The following is a 15,746-nucleotide window of genomic DNA, read 5'->3' on the forward strand; positions in this document are numbered from 1 at the left end:
ACAGCACCATCCATCTTAATATGTAACAGTAGGCAACTGTCTGTCTTTTATTATATTACATATTGAGTTGTCTATAAATAATTTAGAAATGCTTGCTGTGATGGTTCACATGAACGCTCAGAACTGTCTATAAACTAACTATCAGTTAATAGGTGTGTTTGGATTAAACAGTTAGATGCTCAAAAAGCTGCTTGTTCTGGTTTAAGGTACAGGATGACCGCAGACACCATGAGAAGAAAAAAAAAACCGTGTAATACAATATTTAGATCAGATCGAATCTTTATTTTTAGTCTTTTTATATCATTACTTTCCTTTGATCAGAAATTAAATTAAATAAAATTCTCCAGAAACCGTTTTATTATAGCTTGTCAAGGGACAAGACCATAGAAATAAAACTTGGATATATTTTAGAGTAGTCAATGTGCAGTTTGTACAGCAGCACAAGTTTACTGTCCTCTGAAAATAACATACAGCCATTATTGTCTAAAAAGCTGACAGCAATTGTGAGTACTGGATAAGGGCTCTGAAAAGGGCGTCTGCTAAATGGCGTAAATGTATATGTGAAAGTCCATTATTATCATCGTAATATCTGCAAAATGATCAGCAATGTCATATCTGGAACACAAATAAATGCAGAATTATAAAAAAGCTGGCTATTCAATACAAAAAATCATGTCATTCTGCTTCATTTCCAGGGTTAATTCCCAGGGTTTTTTTTTTTTCCAGGGTTTAATTTCAGGTTTGTACCCTAAAATACACCATGGCTACAAGACACCTGAATGCAGGCTTAAATTGCCCTAAAATTTCAGACCAACCTGTATGCTGACATTATGTGTATTACAGAAAGTGCCACTGTGCACTGTGTTTTATTAAAGCTGACATAAATTGATGAGAACTTTGGGACATATTACAAAAAAAACAACAACAATAAGTTCTGATTAAAAATCACATATATGCAAACATTCAAACATGTGTGTGTTACAGGACCTGGCTTTATTGTGTATCCACCAGGGAAGGGACCAGGGCTGTTAGTCAGTCTTTCTTCCATCCATCCATCCATCCATCCATCCATCCATCCATCCATCCATCCATCCATCCATCCATCCATCCATCCATCCATCCATCCATCTATCTATCTATCTATCTATCTATCTATCTATCTATCTATCTATCTATCTATCTATCTATCTATCTATCTATCTATCTATCTATCTATCTATCTATCTAAAATCAAGTAGGCGGGGAGATTTATTAAGAGGGACATTTGCCTTAGCGAATAGTTCGGCTTTGCTAAAGGCCTTGAACGTTTAATTGACAGTTGATTTGTCCAATCAGAATGGAGAATAGATTAACACGAGCGTCCATTTTGACCAATCACAGCTGACGACAGACGCCCGTGTAAAATATGCAATGAAATCAGGACGGAGCGGGTGCTAGCTCGTTTTCTTAGCCGAAAAAATATATAAACATATATCGGAGTGACGAGAGGCGCCGTGAGCAGGTCTGTGCCGAATAATTAGGAATAAAGATATATTTTTTACATACACGAGAATGAAATGAAGCTAGCGAAGCTAATGGCAAGCGTAGTGTGAGGGAAAGGAAGGAGTTGTCCGTCGACAGTCTTTAGCTAGCGGTAGGAAAGGTATAGCATGTAGCTAGCGTGTTAGCATGTTAAAATGGAGTGTGTGGGGGTTTTTTTTTTTTTTTTTTGCTAGCATGCGTTAGCTAATGACTGACGTGACGTTCGGTTGTCAGGGCAACCGGGCACCTGGTTCTCATTAATGGCGCTAACAGGAGAAATTATTGGCATGCGCTGTAATGACGCTGCACACAGCGCTAGCATGCTAACATGCTAACGCGAGGGAGGGCCAGCAGGCTTTTCCGCAAGCCATTTTACGATTCAGGCTCCGCGACGAGCTACGAGAGAATGTCGTCTTCTCCGGAAATCTGTTTTGCATAGACGGCGATTTTGATTTGATATGCTCATGTATATTATTTTATTAGAAACTAGCTTGATGTAATAATATTAGGCCTTAATGATTAGATTATATACATCTATATAGTGTTAGATATAGGTTTAATGTATAAGTGATTTGTCTCTGAATGTATACAGACAAGTCCTTGTTTGTTTTCCTTTTTATTTTAAATGGTCTGCAGTATACACACATCCTAACAAACATCAGATCTGATCCTACACTGACATCTGTGCATCCTCCATCAGATCTTAGTATCCTGCTCATTGTCCTGTCTTCAGCAACATAATACACATGTAACACATTGACAGGGGGCAGAAGTTACTCTGATGCCCTCGAACTCTGTGCTGATCCTTTTGCCTTGTTTGTCTTGCAGCGTTTTCCCGTGGAGAGGAGAGCCCTTTCCTGTTTTCTCCTGGAAAGAAGACAATGGAGACAGAAATTGAACAGCAGGACGAAGAGACCACATTCAGTAACACTGACACTAACGGTAAGATGTAGTGCTGTAGTAGAGGTGATGTCAGAGTGGACTTTGGAGGAGTTGGAGTTCTTGTACTTACAGGACTGTCATATTCAAAGGTTAATGCACTTTGTTTTATATAGCATGGGCAGATTTTTTCAAATGTACATTTATGGCATTTGGCAGGTGCTTTTTTTCCAGACTTACCACTGAGCAGTTGAGAGTTAAGGGCCTTGCTCAAGGGCCCCATAGTGGTGGTGGGGTTTGAACTGATCTTCAGTTCCAGTTTTTGATTAAGTCCAATGCCTTAACCTCTGAGGCTACGTCCACAGTTTTCATCTAAAAACTAAGCAACCACCTCCCCAAATGTCACCACCTGCTGCACTATACGCCTCAGCCGAGCCCAAGTATGAGCTATTTTTACTAATCATACAAAAGTAAATTATAATACAGGGTAGTTGTAAGGACCAGGCGGTTTAATGGACGTGGGCTTATTTGACATATAGTTACACTACATAGTCAAAGATTTGTAAACATTTGACCCTTGTACTTGTATATTTCCCCAAACATACCTATTAATGTCCCTGTGCACAAAGCAAGCTTTATGAAAACATTTGCTTTTCCAAAGTTTCGAGTTGAAGAAGTGCAACTCCAACCACCTACTGATCACAAATTCCTCAGTCATGCTCTTGAATCTAATAACAAAAAATAAACAAACACCTTCCCAGGTCATGTCCATAATAATGTTTTAGTTCGAAAACACATTTTCCTCTCTTATTTTATTATTTTTTATTTATTTATTTATTTATTTTGGGCCTTACATTCACACCGAGACAGCAGATCCAGTTAACACACACACACAAAAAAAGCAGTTTTTAGATACATCTGGATTAGTGTACATGTAGCCTCAGTAACACAAGACTAAATGGTGAATGGGCCTTTAAACAATTACAAACTAATGTAATGGTCAGGGATCCACAAACCTTTTTCTGTATTAATGTCGCTTAACTCCTAGTGTGATCATCATGAATGATCTGTTGATTTGTACAGAGATATGGTAAACATAAAAAAAAAATATATATTTATTTATTTACTTCTTCCTAAGATGACGTGAGATCAGGTTTTAATTATCTTTCGTCAACTGCCCTCGTTCGTTCTTAGATTATAAATGATGAAATGATTTCCGTGTAGGTGTACAACCACCAACACTTTTCCACTACACATTAAAATAATGGCAACAACCTGTTCTATACGCCTGCACAGACTTGGTACACGATTCATTTCTGAGTAAATCCTTTTTTTCCTGTTTAATATGACGTGAGTGTAAGTGTTTTATAAACTTGAACAGGTTTTGGACTTAACAGCTTCGGTTCTGCATCATACCGTTGACGTTTCACTGATAACAGGTAAACGCCCTGCTGAGGACATGGATGAGGAACAAGCCTTCAAACGATCTCGTAACACAGATGAGATGGTGGAGCTGAGAGTGCTGCTACAGAGCAAAGTGAGTCTTACTGGGATGTACAATTCATTTGGGTATGGTTAGGGTTTTTTTTTTTTTTTTGTCAGTAAAAGCATAAAAATAATAAGAGGTCTTGCTGTTTAAAATCAGTGCGACTATAAACACATTTTGATGGTATTTATTATAAATGTTTTCATCTTTTTTTTTTGTCCCCCGCTCCCAGAATGCTGGTGCAGTGATCGGAAAAGGTGGCAAGAACATTAAAGCGCTCCGGACAGACGTGAGTGTTTTCAGCTTCAGAAAGGGCAGTTGATTACGTTTCTGTAAAAAGCTGGGTGGGAGTTGCCTTTCAGATCATCAGCGATCATGATTTTCAATTTCTTTTGTTGCTCAACATTTTTATTTTTATTTTTACTAATCATCTGGATTTGATCTCAAACGAAAGCACCAATTGATTCTGTTCAAATCTCATAGCTCAATCCTAATAAGGTAGCCCGATGTGTGAGGGTGCTAATCACTTTGCATGCTACTTGAGCCAAAACGGGGAAATCTTGCTCTCAGTAGATGGCACAGTGATGTGCTCTACCTATAGGTTAGCTCATTTGGACAGACTCTCATGCTCTCTGATTGCAGGGTTTTGCCATTTCATTAATAAAGTGCTCAATCTTAAGTCCTTCAGAGCTCACCCTGATAGGGATGTCATGGCGGGCTATCCATTTCCTGCCAAAGCCCTAAAAACAGATGTCTAGACTCTTGAGCTGACCCATAGTCTTAATTAACTCCTGTATTAGTTTTCTATCTAAACTGTCTTCAAATCTGTCCAGAGCTGTTTCTTGTGCACTTGTTGCCAAGTCAGTTAAAAAAGATTTTTTTTAAACAATATAGTGAATATAGCTTTGTATTCAATTAAAATGTATTCCTTCTCCCCCTCTTCCCTCTCCTTTACTTTTGTTTTGTTTTGTTTTTGGCCACCTTCCTCTGTTGCCCATGTTCTGGATCGACATGTCCCTCCTGCGTTGCCCACCTTGACGTTGGCCCAACCTCCGCCCCTGAACGCCCGCCCACCTGACACCCCGGTTGGCCCCATAATCGTGCCCCTCCCTAAACGGGCACCTTACTTGACAACATGTGATTGATTGAATGCCCCTGCCCAATGCCAACCTCCACGACCATTGCAGTACAATGCCAGTGTATCAGTCCCAGACAGCAGTGGCCCAGAGCGGTATGTCCCACCAGTTATTGCCTCACTGCCTGATTAGAACAGAGAACACATGTCTTTGATAACCTTCTGTTTCATATTAACATTTTTTTATACACATAGTATCGCCCCTTTTTAAGAAACATGTATTGTACCATTTGTTTTTTTTTTAATGTCTTCTCCCCTACCCCCCAAACACCCCCTTCAGTATTTTTTTTTTTTTTTTACGACCTTTTTTCTTTGAGATGTTAATGAAGTTGGTATTACGACCAAAAAAGGAGAATATTCCTAGTTTGAATGTAAGGAACACTGCTTGAAGTGTTTAGATATTTATATTTGGTGTTGTCGCTGCTGTTGCGGTTTCTTGCTCTGGTATTGACTTTATTGGTTAAAAAAAAAAAAAAAACTTTGTTGCCCACCATTTCACTTTTTTCAGAGACACTGTCTGACTGCTGCTGTCTCACTTCCCCTCTCTGTCTTCATCACTGTTGTCTTGTCTTCAAGTCATTTGTCCTCTACTGCATTTCCTACCTGGTTTCCTTTTTCTGTTCTTTTATTTATTTATTTTTTTTCTTAGGCCAAAAAACAGGCCTCTTCCATCACCTTGTGGTCTCTACCATTTCATTTTTGCTTTTGCATTTCATTTTTGGCTGATCTTTTTTTCCCCCCTACATATTGTCAATATCTAACTATTGATTATCGTTCCTGGTGTATCACAACCAAGTTGAAATTTAGTTTTTCTTCCCCTCTACGCTTCTCTCAATATCCTCTCAATGGTGGTGTGTATAAAACACGTAGCTTTCTCCCATGGTTTGTTGCGTACTTCCTCGGGATTGTTGTTTGTTGAATGTGCAAGGCACAGATGCATGTCAGTGACTCGTACTTCAGTCCATTCTCGGAGAACCACACATGTGTTCAGGGTTTTTTTTTTTTTTTTTTTTTTTTTTGTTTATTCTTAAAACTCAAAACTGCTTTTTATTACAATTATGCTTTTGAATGTACATTTCAGTGTCTTTTGTTTTGTTTCTTTGTTTTTTTGTTTTGTTTTTTTGCTCTTGTCTTTGTGCTTTTGTTTGGTGGGCGCAGCATCTTGAGTGTGAGTGCAGATATCGAGACAATTGGAGAGATTCTTCTGAAGATCATCCCTACTCTGGAGGAGGTAAGGTCTGAGCTTGAAAGGTCTACAGGAAGAGATTTGATTTACGTTTGTCGTTAATGCATGTATTACAGACGTTAGGTAAAAAGAGATGTCAGGGTTCCTACGCATTTTGAAAAATTATTGAATTTGATTTGCGATTTTTATGGAAATTCTAATTTTATTTTATTGCACTACTCGGTTTTCTAAAATATAATATTATTAAAAAGTAAATATATATATATTTTTTATAAAACAAAGGCTGTGTCTACACTAATCCGGATACATTTGAAAACTGCGTTTTTCCGTCTATAAACGCTCCACGTCCACACTTCAAACTGAAATGTCTGAAAACACCTGAAGGCACTTATGCATGCTGGTTAATTTTTAAGTTGTTTTTTTTCTGGTCTTCTGTTTGGCAGTACCAGCACTACAATGGTATAGACTTTGATTGCGAGCTGCGCCTTCTGATTCATCAAAGTTTAGCAGGAGGCATAATTGGTGTCAAAGGGGCCAAAATTAAGGAGCTCAGAGAGGTAAGGTGTGTAGGGTTTATTAAAAGATTTGTTTGTACGGTTATTTATTCATTTGTCTTGTATTAGGTCCATGTTTTTTAACTTTAAAAAACAATTAACTTTAAAAATGTAATTGTTTGTGACCAAAATGAATCTTTAAAACATCCAATGTGAATAAAGTATTGCTGAAATGATTAATCGAGTAATTCGATTATAAAAATTTGTTTAGTCCATTTAACTACACACGGAGCACTGTGTTTCCCACGGAACATTATTACCGACGCACCACCCGCTAAAAACTCTGGACCACGCTTTCATTTAGTACACTTTGATTTAGCAGTGCATATAAACACATGCACACACTTGGCTTGCCATTTATCTCTCTCTCGCTTGACTCTATTCTTCCCCTTTTTTTATTTTCGTCCTTGCTCACTGCACCAGAGCACACTGATTAGTTAAATCACCTACATGCGTATGATCGCGACCCCTCATTTCCTCCGGCTTTACCACCCCTTTCACAAATCGCCGCTCGGACCACTCGTCCATTGCTACAGTGAAATTCTTATATTTCTGATTCAAGCCAACAAAAAAAAAAAAATCAAATAACTCATTACCCAACACCTGCAGACTTAGAAAGGCTGAGTATGATGGATTTTCTTTTATTTAGCAATAGTCAGAAATTTCCTGCATGAGGCAGAATTACATCTTACCAAAAAATGCCTGATAGGAGGACTTGAGGTTTTTTTTTTTAAGCTGGAGCTCATGATGCACTTTATTTGACTGGGAGCTTTTTTTGTGAACGTGAGACACGTGCAGAATGATTTTGCGAAATGTAATTGTCTATATTTAAAAAAAAAAAAAAAAAAAAAAGGTTGTTACCTTGTTGGAAATACCTTGTAGCATAGATTAAGTTTTCTGCACATCTCCGGGGGGAACACATTGAACTGTAAAAGTATAGCAGAATATAACTCTTGCATTCATTTGGGTTTCTCACACAATAGGACAAACCTTGGAAATCAATACAAGTAGCTCTGGCTTAATTTAATATTAACTCCAAATTATTTTTTGCTCTCTGCTATCATGTGTCTCAGAATACCCAGACGACCATTAAACTCTTCCAAGAATGCTGCCCGCATTCGACAGACCGTGTGGTTTTAGTGGGAGGAAAACCTCAGCGAGTGGTGGAGTGCATTAAGGTCATCCTAGAACTGACGTCAGAGGTAGAGTTACATGTTCCTGCTGATTAGATTTTTTGTAATTTGATGCAAGAGGCGAGTTGGAAATCAGGCCTTCACACTCTCACTTCCATCCCGCTCAGGCTCCTATCAAAGGCCGCGCTCAGCCCTACGACCCGAATTTCTACGATGAGACTTACGACTATGGCGGCTTCACCATGATGTTCGAAGAGAGAGGACGACGGCCCATGGGTGGTTTTCCTATGCGCGGGCGTGGCGCTTTCGATCGGATGCCCCCCAGCCGTGGCGGGCGCCCTATGCTCCCCTCTAGGCACGACTATGATGATATGAGTCCTCGCCGTGGACCGCCTCCACCTCCGTTGGGGAGGGGGGGTCGAGGAGGGAGCCGGGCTCGAAATCTGCCCCTCCCTCCTCCACCTCCTCCCAGAGGAGGGTAAATAAATTAACCTTATTCTTTTAAGTGTAATCAAATCTTTATTTAGAGCTTGTTTACTCCTGAGCTTGAGGTTCTGTCATGTTTATTCCACATCGAGGGGGCGCTAATTTATCCTCAGTTTAGATTTGCCCGTATTTTAAGTAACTGCTTGAGTTTATTTGGTCTTGCCCTGCTTTAACCGTTTTATTGTTTTGCAGAGGCGACCGGTTTTCTCATCATCACAGCAATATAGACGACAGACCGAGGTACGTTATTTTATACACGTTAGATTTTTTTTTTTTTTGTGAACTGCTTTATAACTGGGCTTACGAAAAATTTCTAAAAGGTCAAATAAAACTTTTTAATAAACAATTTCTGAAACATCAACAGCTGTATCCAGTACTAAAATACTCTGTGTCAGACGTCTAATTATTTACCTTCTGCTCTAAGTGACAGGAGAGGAAGACCCGGAGACCGCTACGAAAGCATGGTAAGATATTGTGTGATGCATGTTGATGAAAGGTGTGTAGTTCTAGAGGTTGGTAGGGGGTCTTGGGATGGGGGTGTGTCTGGGTCTGTAGAGGAAGGGCAGATTTTGGAACTAGGTTTGAGAAAACCTGAGTGGAACTACTTGTTCTGTCTCTGTGATATGACAGGGTAATGGATGCATATGCTGTGAACTGCTTTGGCCTGCTGTTGCTAGGCAATAGATTTTTTGAATCACTTGTTGCCTTGGTAACCAAGGAGCAGATAGATATGTAGGTGAAAGCCATAACACTCGCCAGTGAACTCAGGGCAAAGCTTTCCAGTGCAGAGCTTTGTCAGGCGCTTTAATTTGTTTTTATTTATTTATTTATTTTTATTTGTATGTGCACATATGTATTTTTGATGCATATAGACTGGGCTAACCCCCACCCTCTCTCTGTCTCTTTCTGATATAAATAGGGTGGAGGTGGATATGGTGAGTGTTCATCTTTACTCCCATAAGCACAATCGTGCTCTCTCTCTCTCTCTCTCTCTCTTGCTCTATCACTATTTCTCCCACACACACACACACTCACAAGGTTACCCCTAATCAGACATGTCAGAACGCTGCTCTCAGTAGCTGTAGTGTTACCTCGCTTTCTGTTACTTACATCTCTCTCTCTTATACCTCTAATATCTTGATAATCAATTTGATCTCTCTTCTTTCCCTTGTCTGATATCTGAAGACAATAACCCTTCTTGGGAACCCTTCCAATCCGGTAAGTGTCCACCCTATTTTTATGTGCAGACTGAGCCTAATTAGAACGTAGGCATTAATTAATGACTGGTTAAACTGTATATCTGCAGGCGGACGAAGTTCCTACGGTGACATCGGCGGTCCCGTCATCACAACACAAGTCACCATTCCCAAAGATGTGAGTGTGCTTTAGTCCTGTTTTTTACTTGTACACACACACACACACACACACACACACACACGCACCTGTGCAGCTTTACCCGCATGCAGATGGCCTGAAAACCCTTTTCCTGTCTTAGCTGGCTGGTTCCATCATCGGAAAAGGTGGGCAGCGTATTAAACAGATCCGTCACGAGTCTGGAGCATCCATTAAAATCGATGAGCCTCTGGAGGGTTCGGAGGATCGTATCATCACCATCACAGGAACTCAGGACCAGATTCAGAACGCCCAGTATCTTCTGCAGAATAGGCAAGTTCACAATCGGCTGGCTCGGGGCCTGAGAGTAGGCTTTTTACACACACACACACACACACACACACTCTTAAACTTCTTGACTTCTTGTAATCACAACCAAAGTAACCTCATACTTCTAATGCTATCTAATTTCATGTTTTCTGTTTCTACTTATTTGAATTAACCCGATCCTTAAATTTATGAACAATGCTTCATAATACTATATATAACATCCTGCATGATGTAATCAAGTATACAAATGCAATATCAGAATTGTATCAGTTTTAAAGTGGCAAAACCTCTGGCAGCTTTATAACGGTCAAATGTAGGTAGACATTTTTTCAATAAATGCAAACTGAAAGATGGATGTAGAACACAGAGCACTTAAAAAACATAACTGTTATAATAAATATGAAGCAGTAGTTCATCCTGTAAGACATTTCAGGGTTCCTATGCATTTTTTGGAAAAGTATGGAAATAAATGGAAATTGGTTTGAGTAATTTCCAGGTCTGGATTAGAATGGAGAAAAAAAAAAAAAGAACACTGAAGAATTTGCAGAAATATTTTTTGTAAAACAAAGTACACTAATCAGGATACATTTGAAAAAGGCTTTTTTATCTAAAAAAAAAAAAACCTCTCCATATCCGCACTTTATTTTCAATAGTTTCCCCAAAAGTTGTTCATTCGCCCTAAAACGTCTAAAAACATTCACATTCTAATCCAAATATAAGAAATAAATCGGTTGCATCGAATATACCGCTTTTTTGTAATCATAAAACGTGTGGTTAACTGCTACTAATTTGTGTCCTAACCTGCTTGTACTTTGACACCTGGCTGCAAATGCTATGCTCTTCTCTGATCTTTCCTCCGAGGGGGGTTTGTGGTTTCCGGGTTATTTGAAACAGAAACCCGAGCTACTCTGAGCCCAGGAGCGTGCGGGAAAGCTGGCCTGCTTCTGTGTGGAAGACTTGTGATTTTGTTGTTGTTAGTTAGATGAAGTGACAACAAATCACGGTCTGCCCTACAGCACAGGCTCAGGCTCATCTGCCCTCCTTCCCCTCTGTCATGTTTCATTAACCCAGACCTAACTTTCACATGTCTGTTTCATTCTCAACTACTCCGAACACGTCTGTGTATGTGCTTGTGTTACATGCCTCCAGAAATCTTAATACCACAATCACAGCATGACTGTATAACAAGCTCCGCTCTGTTAATCTGCTTGGAATGATGCCGTTCTGGGGGGGATCATATGAGACTGAGGGGGATGATGGAGTTAAACACCAAGATGATTATTCTCTAATAACTGCATGTTGCTTGTTGTTGGATTTAAATTTGTGTTTTTGTAATAAAACACTTTACCTCATAAAATGTCACATTTTTCATGCAGTTTGTCAGCTTTATATGCTGATTCCAACTCCTTCCTAAACATCGAATCTCCTTCAGGTTTCTTAGACTTTTAAACACATCCTGGTTCTTCTGCTCGGAACTGCATTTGTTCATGATTCCCAGGGATTTCTTATAATGTATCACCTGAATGTGTTCTAGGTTTTGTGTCTCATGTAAAAAAATGTTTTATGGAGTAATTCAGATTTGTTGACCTCGTGTCTGCCATGTATGTAGCGTCCCGGACGCTAACGTGGTGTAAACGTTATAGATCATTTGTTAGCACTTTTATATGCCCGACACCGGAGACTCCTTCCAAATTATATCGAATCTCCTTTCACAAACTGGAATTACAGCTTTATACAAGATTTCCACACGGTCTTAAAGTCTAACAAACTCTTAAATTCGCTTTTCTACATCCTAATTTTAAACAGCTCTTAATTTTCTGACGTCTATATAACGCTACCTCTGATGCTCAGTGAAATGCTTCTCTTGGTGGTGGTCTTTCTTTCGCTTTTCCAAAACTAATTTGCTGTCTTATGACTACAAATGAGACCAGCAAGTACCAGCCAATCAGCTTTCTTTAATTAGCACAAATCTCTCTCCGATTGTACCACAGACGTAAAAAACTTCCAGCTATAGGGAAATTCAAGTTCAACGATACTTAGCTTGAAACAAATGAATGGAAGGTTTGGTTAAGACCAGTTGCTAAGAACGTATTTGTGTGTTGATGTCGTGCATTAGGTCTTAAATTTAATTGTTAATGGTCTCAAAGTCTTAAATTTGGCTGTAAAACCTGCAGAAACCCTTTTTATATGGAACTGGAGACTACTTCCATAACATGTAGAATCTTCATACAGATGCACGTCTTTATAAATGAATACATTTCTATGGAAACGTTTTGTTTTTATAAGCGTGTTTATAGAATTGTCAGTGCTGTTTGATCAACCAACAGTTAAATATTCTGTGCCACAGCAACGTCTTCAACAAAATTTTTCAGAATTTAGCCGGAAATCATCTGTTCTGCTTCTTTATAGATTTGTGTGGTTTTTTTTTTTGTTTTATAGACCCTACATCAACCTAACATCCCGAATGGACATTAAGTAAATAATAATTGCTGTTCAATAAGAATGTTGTTGCTGTGTGTCTGAACTGTGTGTGTGTGTGTGTGTGTGTGGTTCTCTTCCAGTGTGAAGCAGTACTCCGGTCGGTTCTTCTAGAGGACAGCAAGCAAACCCATACTGCTCTACCTGTTTTCCTTCAGCTTCTTTTCAGAGTCTACATTCCTCAGCCTCTTCAGTAGATGTGTCCCCCCCCATACCCCCCGCCACCGCTCTCCTAACACCTCGACGCAAACGATTTCGAGGCCTCGAACAGCGTTTTTAGAATTAGAGTGGTTCTTGTTTCTTTTCCTTTTCTTCCCCTGTACTGTGGATGCATTGATTCCCCCCTGAGCAGAGCTGCATGCCCGGTTAATCTCCAAATTCAGAATGTAATCTCCGATCATTCAGTTTGATTTACTAATTTTTTTTCCCTTTTGCCATTATGTGAAAAATGTAAATGTCCAGCTGAGTTTTAAAATCTTAGCATCTTTATTTAATGAGCTGCAACGTGTGTGTGTGTGTGTGTGTGTGTGTGTGTGTGTGTGTGTGTGTGTGTGTGTGTGTGTGTGTGTGTGTGTGTGTGTGTGTGTGTGTGTGTGTGTGTGTGTGTGTGTGTGTGTGTGTGTGTGTGTGTGTGTGTGTGTTGAGGTGGGATATTATGTAGGAAATTTTTTTTTTTCCCCTGTTTTGATTGGCTACGGACTTGACAGTAATCTCAACGATATCAGGATCCATTGAATCTCATTCACGCTCGTTTTGTACGTCCATTTCTATGCTTTTTTTTTTAATAAACATTTTTAAATTGGATTTCTTCAAAATACTCAGCTGTAAAGCTCTCCTGGTGTTCATGGCCCTATTCCCTGTTTTCTGGTGTCTGTGTAGAATGTGCTGTGAGTCTGAGTAATAAAGTCTGTGCCACTTTTTATGAAAATCGCCTTCGTATTTTTTTCACCGATTCATTAAACACCTTCAAGCCTGTTAATAGTGAAGATGATCGCTCTTTCTCCCAGCCTGTTCTTCTTCAGGTGGATTCATGTTTTATTACCACTCGTAGTACAGAAAGTGGAAAAAAAAAAAAAAAAAAGGAACTGACGAGTAAGATATTTTTATGTTGAAAATCTGCCTTGCAGGTGTTAAATTATCACAACATTTATAACAGATTATTAGTTCAACGCTTTGAAATGCAGTATAGTATTGCTTTATATCTTTTACCTTTTTTTTGCAGAACAAAACTCGTCACAACCAAATTCAGATTTCCATTTCACTTTTAATCAGTGTTCTACATTAGTACAACAATGAAATGCAGCCAGTCACAGCACAGCACAGGGAGACCAAATACATGAGTGTTTTATAGGCTCTTTATTTATTTTTAGTTTTCCGCTTTTTTACACACACACGCACGCACGCAAGATACTGCCTAAGAGCTCCCCCTTGTGGGGACTCTCCAACCTTCTAAACATTAAATATGACCTTGATTTTTATTTATTTTTTCCCCTTTAAACCAAAGCGGCCCAAAACTTTTCTTATAAAGGACTAAAAATAACAATTAAAAAATATATGAAATACAAATAATATATGATATAAAATATATATTAATAAATATTTAAATATATTAAATACAGTAATAGATAAAAAAAATATATAAAAAAGGTTACCATGGTTATTTCATTTATGATTTTGTAATATTTAAAGGTATATATTAATTACAATTTTTAATGGAGTCATATTTTCAGGGTTGTTGTTTAGGAAACTTCTAGTACAATGAGGAACAATCCGAATTATAATAACATAGGGTTTCAAGCACATTCCAGTGAGCTCTAATGCCAACCTTTACTTTTCTATATACAACTGAGCAGTTGAGGGTTAAGGGCCTTACTCAAGGGCCCAGGATTGGCATCTTGGCAGTGTTGAGATTTCAACATTTTAACAACTAAACTACTACATTTCATGAAGCTGGTCATTATTTTTTCAGAGTTTTTCCAAAAGCCCTCCCACCTTTAGCAGAAAAATTGTTTTTACTTGAAACAACATATAAAATGATGTCAGAAAGAAATCAGCAGTGCGTGTTGCAGAAAAAATGACAGTGGTGACATTGTGGTCGTGGTCATGTTGCGGAAATTGAGTAATCAGTGTGTCAATGTATACTGAGCCGGCTAACACTAGTGCCCAAAAACGTGTGCACATTATACTGATTTACAGCTGAGAAAGATGATTTAAATGCGTCCCCTGTCCCCTAAAAAAATTTAAACCATCATAGAATTTGTAATTATTTTATTAGCTATAACTGGTTTTAATGTGGGTCTTCACTGGTAATTTGTTGCCTTCAATTGGTGGCATGAAATGTCTAGTGGATGGCATTAAGTACCAACAAAACACATTTGGCAATTTAAAGATCACATCTTTGGATCTACTGGACACCATTAGGGACTATTAAGATGTCCAATAAGTTTCTACAATCGTTTCTTGGTTCAATGAGGATGATTTGATGATGATTTGATTCTTGTACATTCTTGTATCATTCTCATCAATCTGATGAAGCATTTGTAGATAATTCCTGGAATCTGGATGCTTCATGACCTCATAACAGTCCCTAATGGTTAACAGCTAATGGTTAGTAATTATAACTGTATTGGAAACCAATTTGAATCCCATCAGGATCCTTGATTTTCATCCTTCAAATTTCAGAAGGCAAACAAAAATCTTTCTTGAGAATTTCATATATTTATAGCACCAGCACAACCTGACACATTCCTTTGTACATGCAACTCACGATACTGGGCAGATGTTGGTTTGTCTGAGACTCGGGTGTCCACAAAAATTTGACCTTCTGCATGTTCAGCTTTAGTCGGTAGATGGCAGCACTGCTCCCAGTGAGTGAAAGTAAAAGTCAGGGTGTGTGGATGAGGTTAGTAAAATTTGACAAATGATCTGATATGATCGTGTGAACTCATATTTTGATATTGAGAAAAAAAAAAATTCGGATTTTACAATAAAGAAATCGGAAAAGGTAAACAGTGTGAGGAATTATTGTAGTTGGCTATTCTGTTTTCCATCTGGCTAGAAATATATCTATATCTACATCTATATAAAGTGACAATCACCTTAATAGTGATTGAGTGACTTTAGGAGATGTAAAAAAGTGAAATGAATTACAGATTGGTGTAAAGGGTGTATCAGTGTGTGTGTGTGTGTGTGTGTGAGGTCTTTTGCTGTGTATGTGTGTGGAGCT

The 15,746-nt window shown here is 38.6% G+C and overlaps 1 protein-coding gene across 5 annotated transcripts; it reads left to right on the forward strand.

Moving 5' to 3' along the window:
- Positions 1-1,355: 1,355 nt before the first annotated feature.
- On the forward strand, positions 1,356-13,448 carry hnrpkl (heterogeneous nuclear ribonucleoprotein K, like). 5 transcript variants are annotated; one of them, XM_083530669.1, is made up of 15 exons: positions 1,356-1,501; positions 2,350-2,463; positions 3,840-3,937; positions 4,119-4,175; positions 5,074-5,117; positions 6,180-6,252; positions 6,651-6,764; positions 7,835-7,963; positions 8,062-8,372; positions 8,573-8,620; positions 8,805-8,844; positions 9,300-9,315; positions 9,566-9,598; positions 9,687-9,754; positions 9,876-10,359. In XM_083530669.1, the coding sequence occupies exons 2-15, from the start codon at positions 2,403-2,405 to the stop codon at positions 10,212-10,214; spliced, it is 1,431 nt and encodes a 476-aa protein (XP_083386795.1). In that variant the 5' UTR covers positions 1,356-1,501; positions 2,350-2,402; the 3' UTR covers positions 10,215-10,359. The 5 variants fall into 5 exon arrangements, with proteins under 5 accessions (XP_083386795.1, XP_083386799.1, XP_083386797.1 ...); XM_083530673.1 differs by having other exon boundaries at positions 9,253-9,315; positions 9,876-10,200; XM_083530670.1 differs by lacking the exon at positions 1,356-1,501 and adding an exon at positions 1,830-1,987 and having other exon boundaries at positions 9,876-10,361.
- The last annotated feature ends 2,298 nt before the right edge of the window (positions 13,449-15,746 follow it).

This window comes from Silurus aristotelis (assembly GCF_946808225.1).
Source record: "Silurus aristotelis genome assembly, chromosome: 26".
NCBI classification, from domain to species: Eukaryota; Metazoa; Chordata; class Actinopteri; order Siluriformes; family Siluridae; genus Silurus; species Silurus aristotelis.

What these genes read in the sequence shown, in the direction of transcription:
- hnrpkl (XM_083530669.1), top strand. Translation starts at nt 2,403, where the DNA reads ATGGAGACAGAAATTGAACAGCAGGACGAAGAGACCACATTCAGTAAC. An exon ending in GAGTGCTGCTACAGAGCAAA is followed by an intron (nt 3,938 to 4,118) that starts GTGAGTCTTACT and finishes CCCCGCTCCCAG; the next exon opens with AATGCTGGTGCAGTGATCGG. An exon ending in TTGGGAACCCTTCCAATCCG is followed by an intron (nt 9,599 to 9,686) that starts GTAAGTGTCCAC and finishes GTATATCTGCAG; the next exon opens with GCGGACGAAGTTCCTACGGT.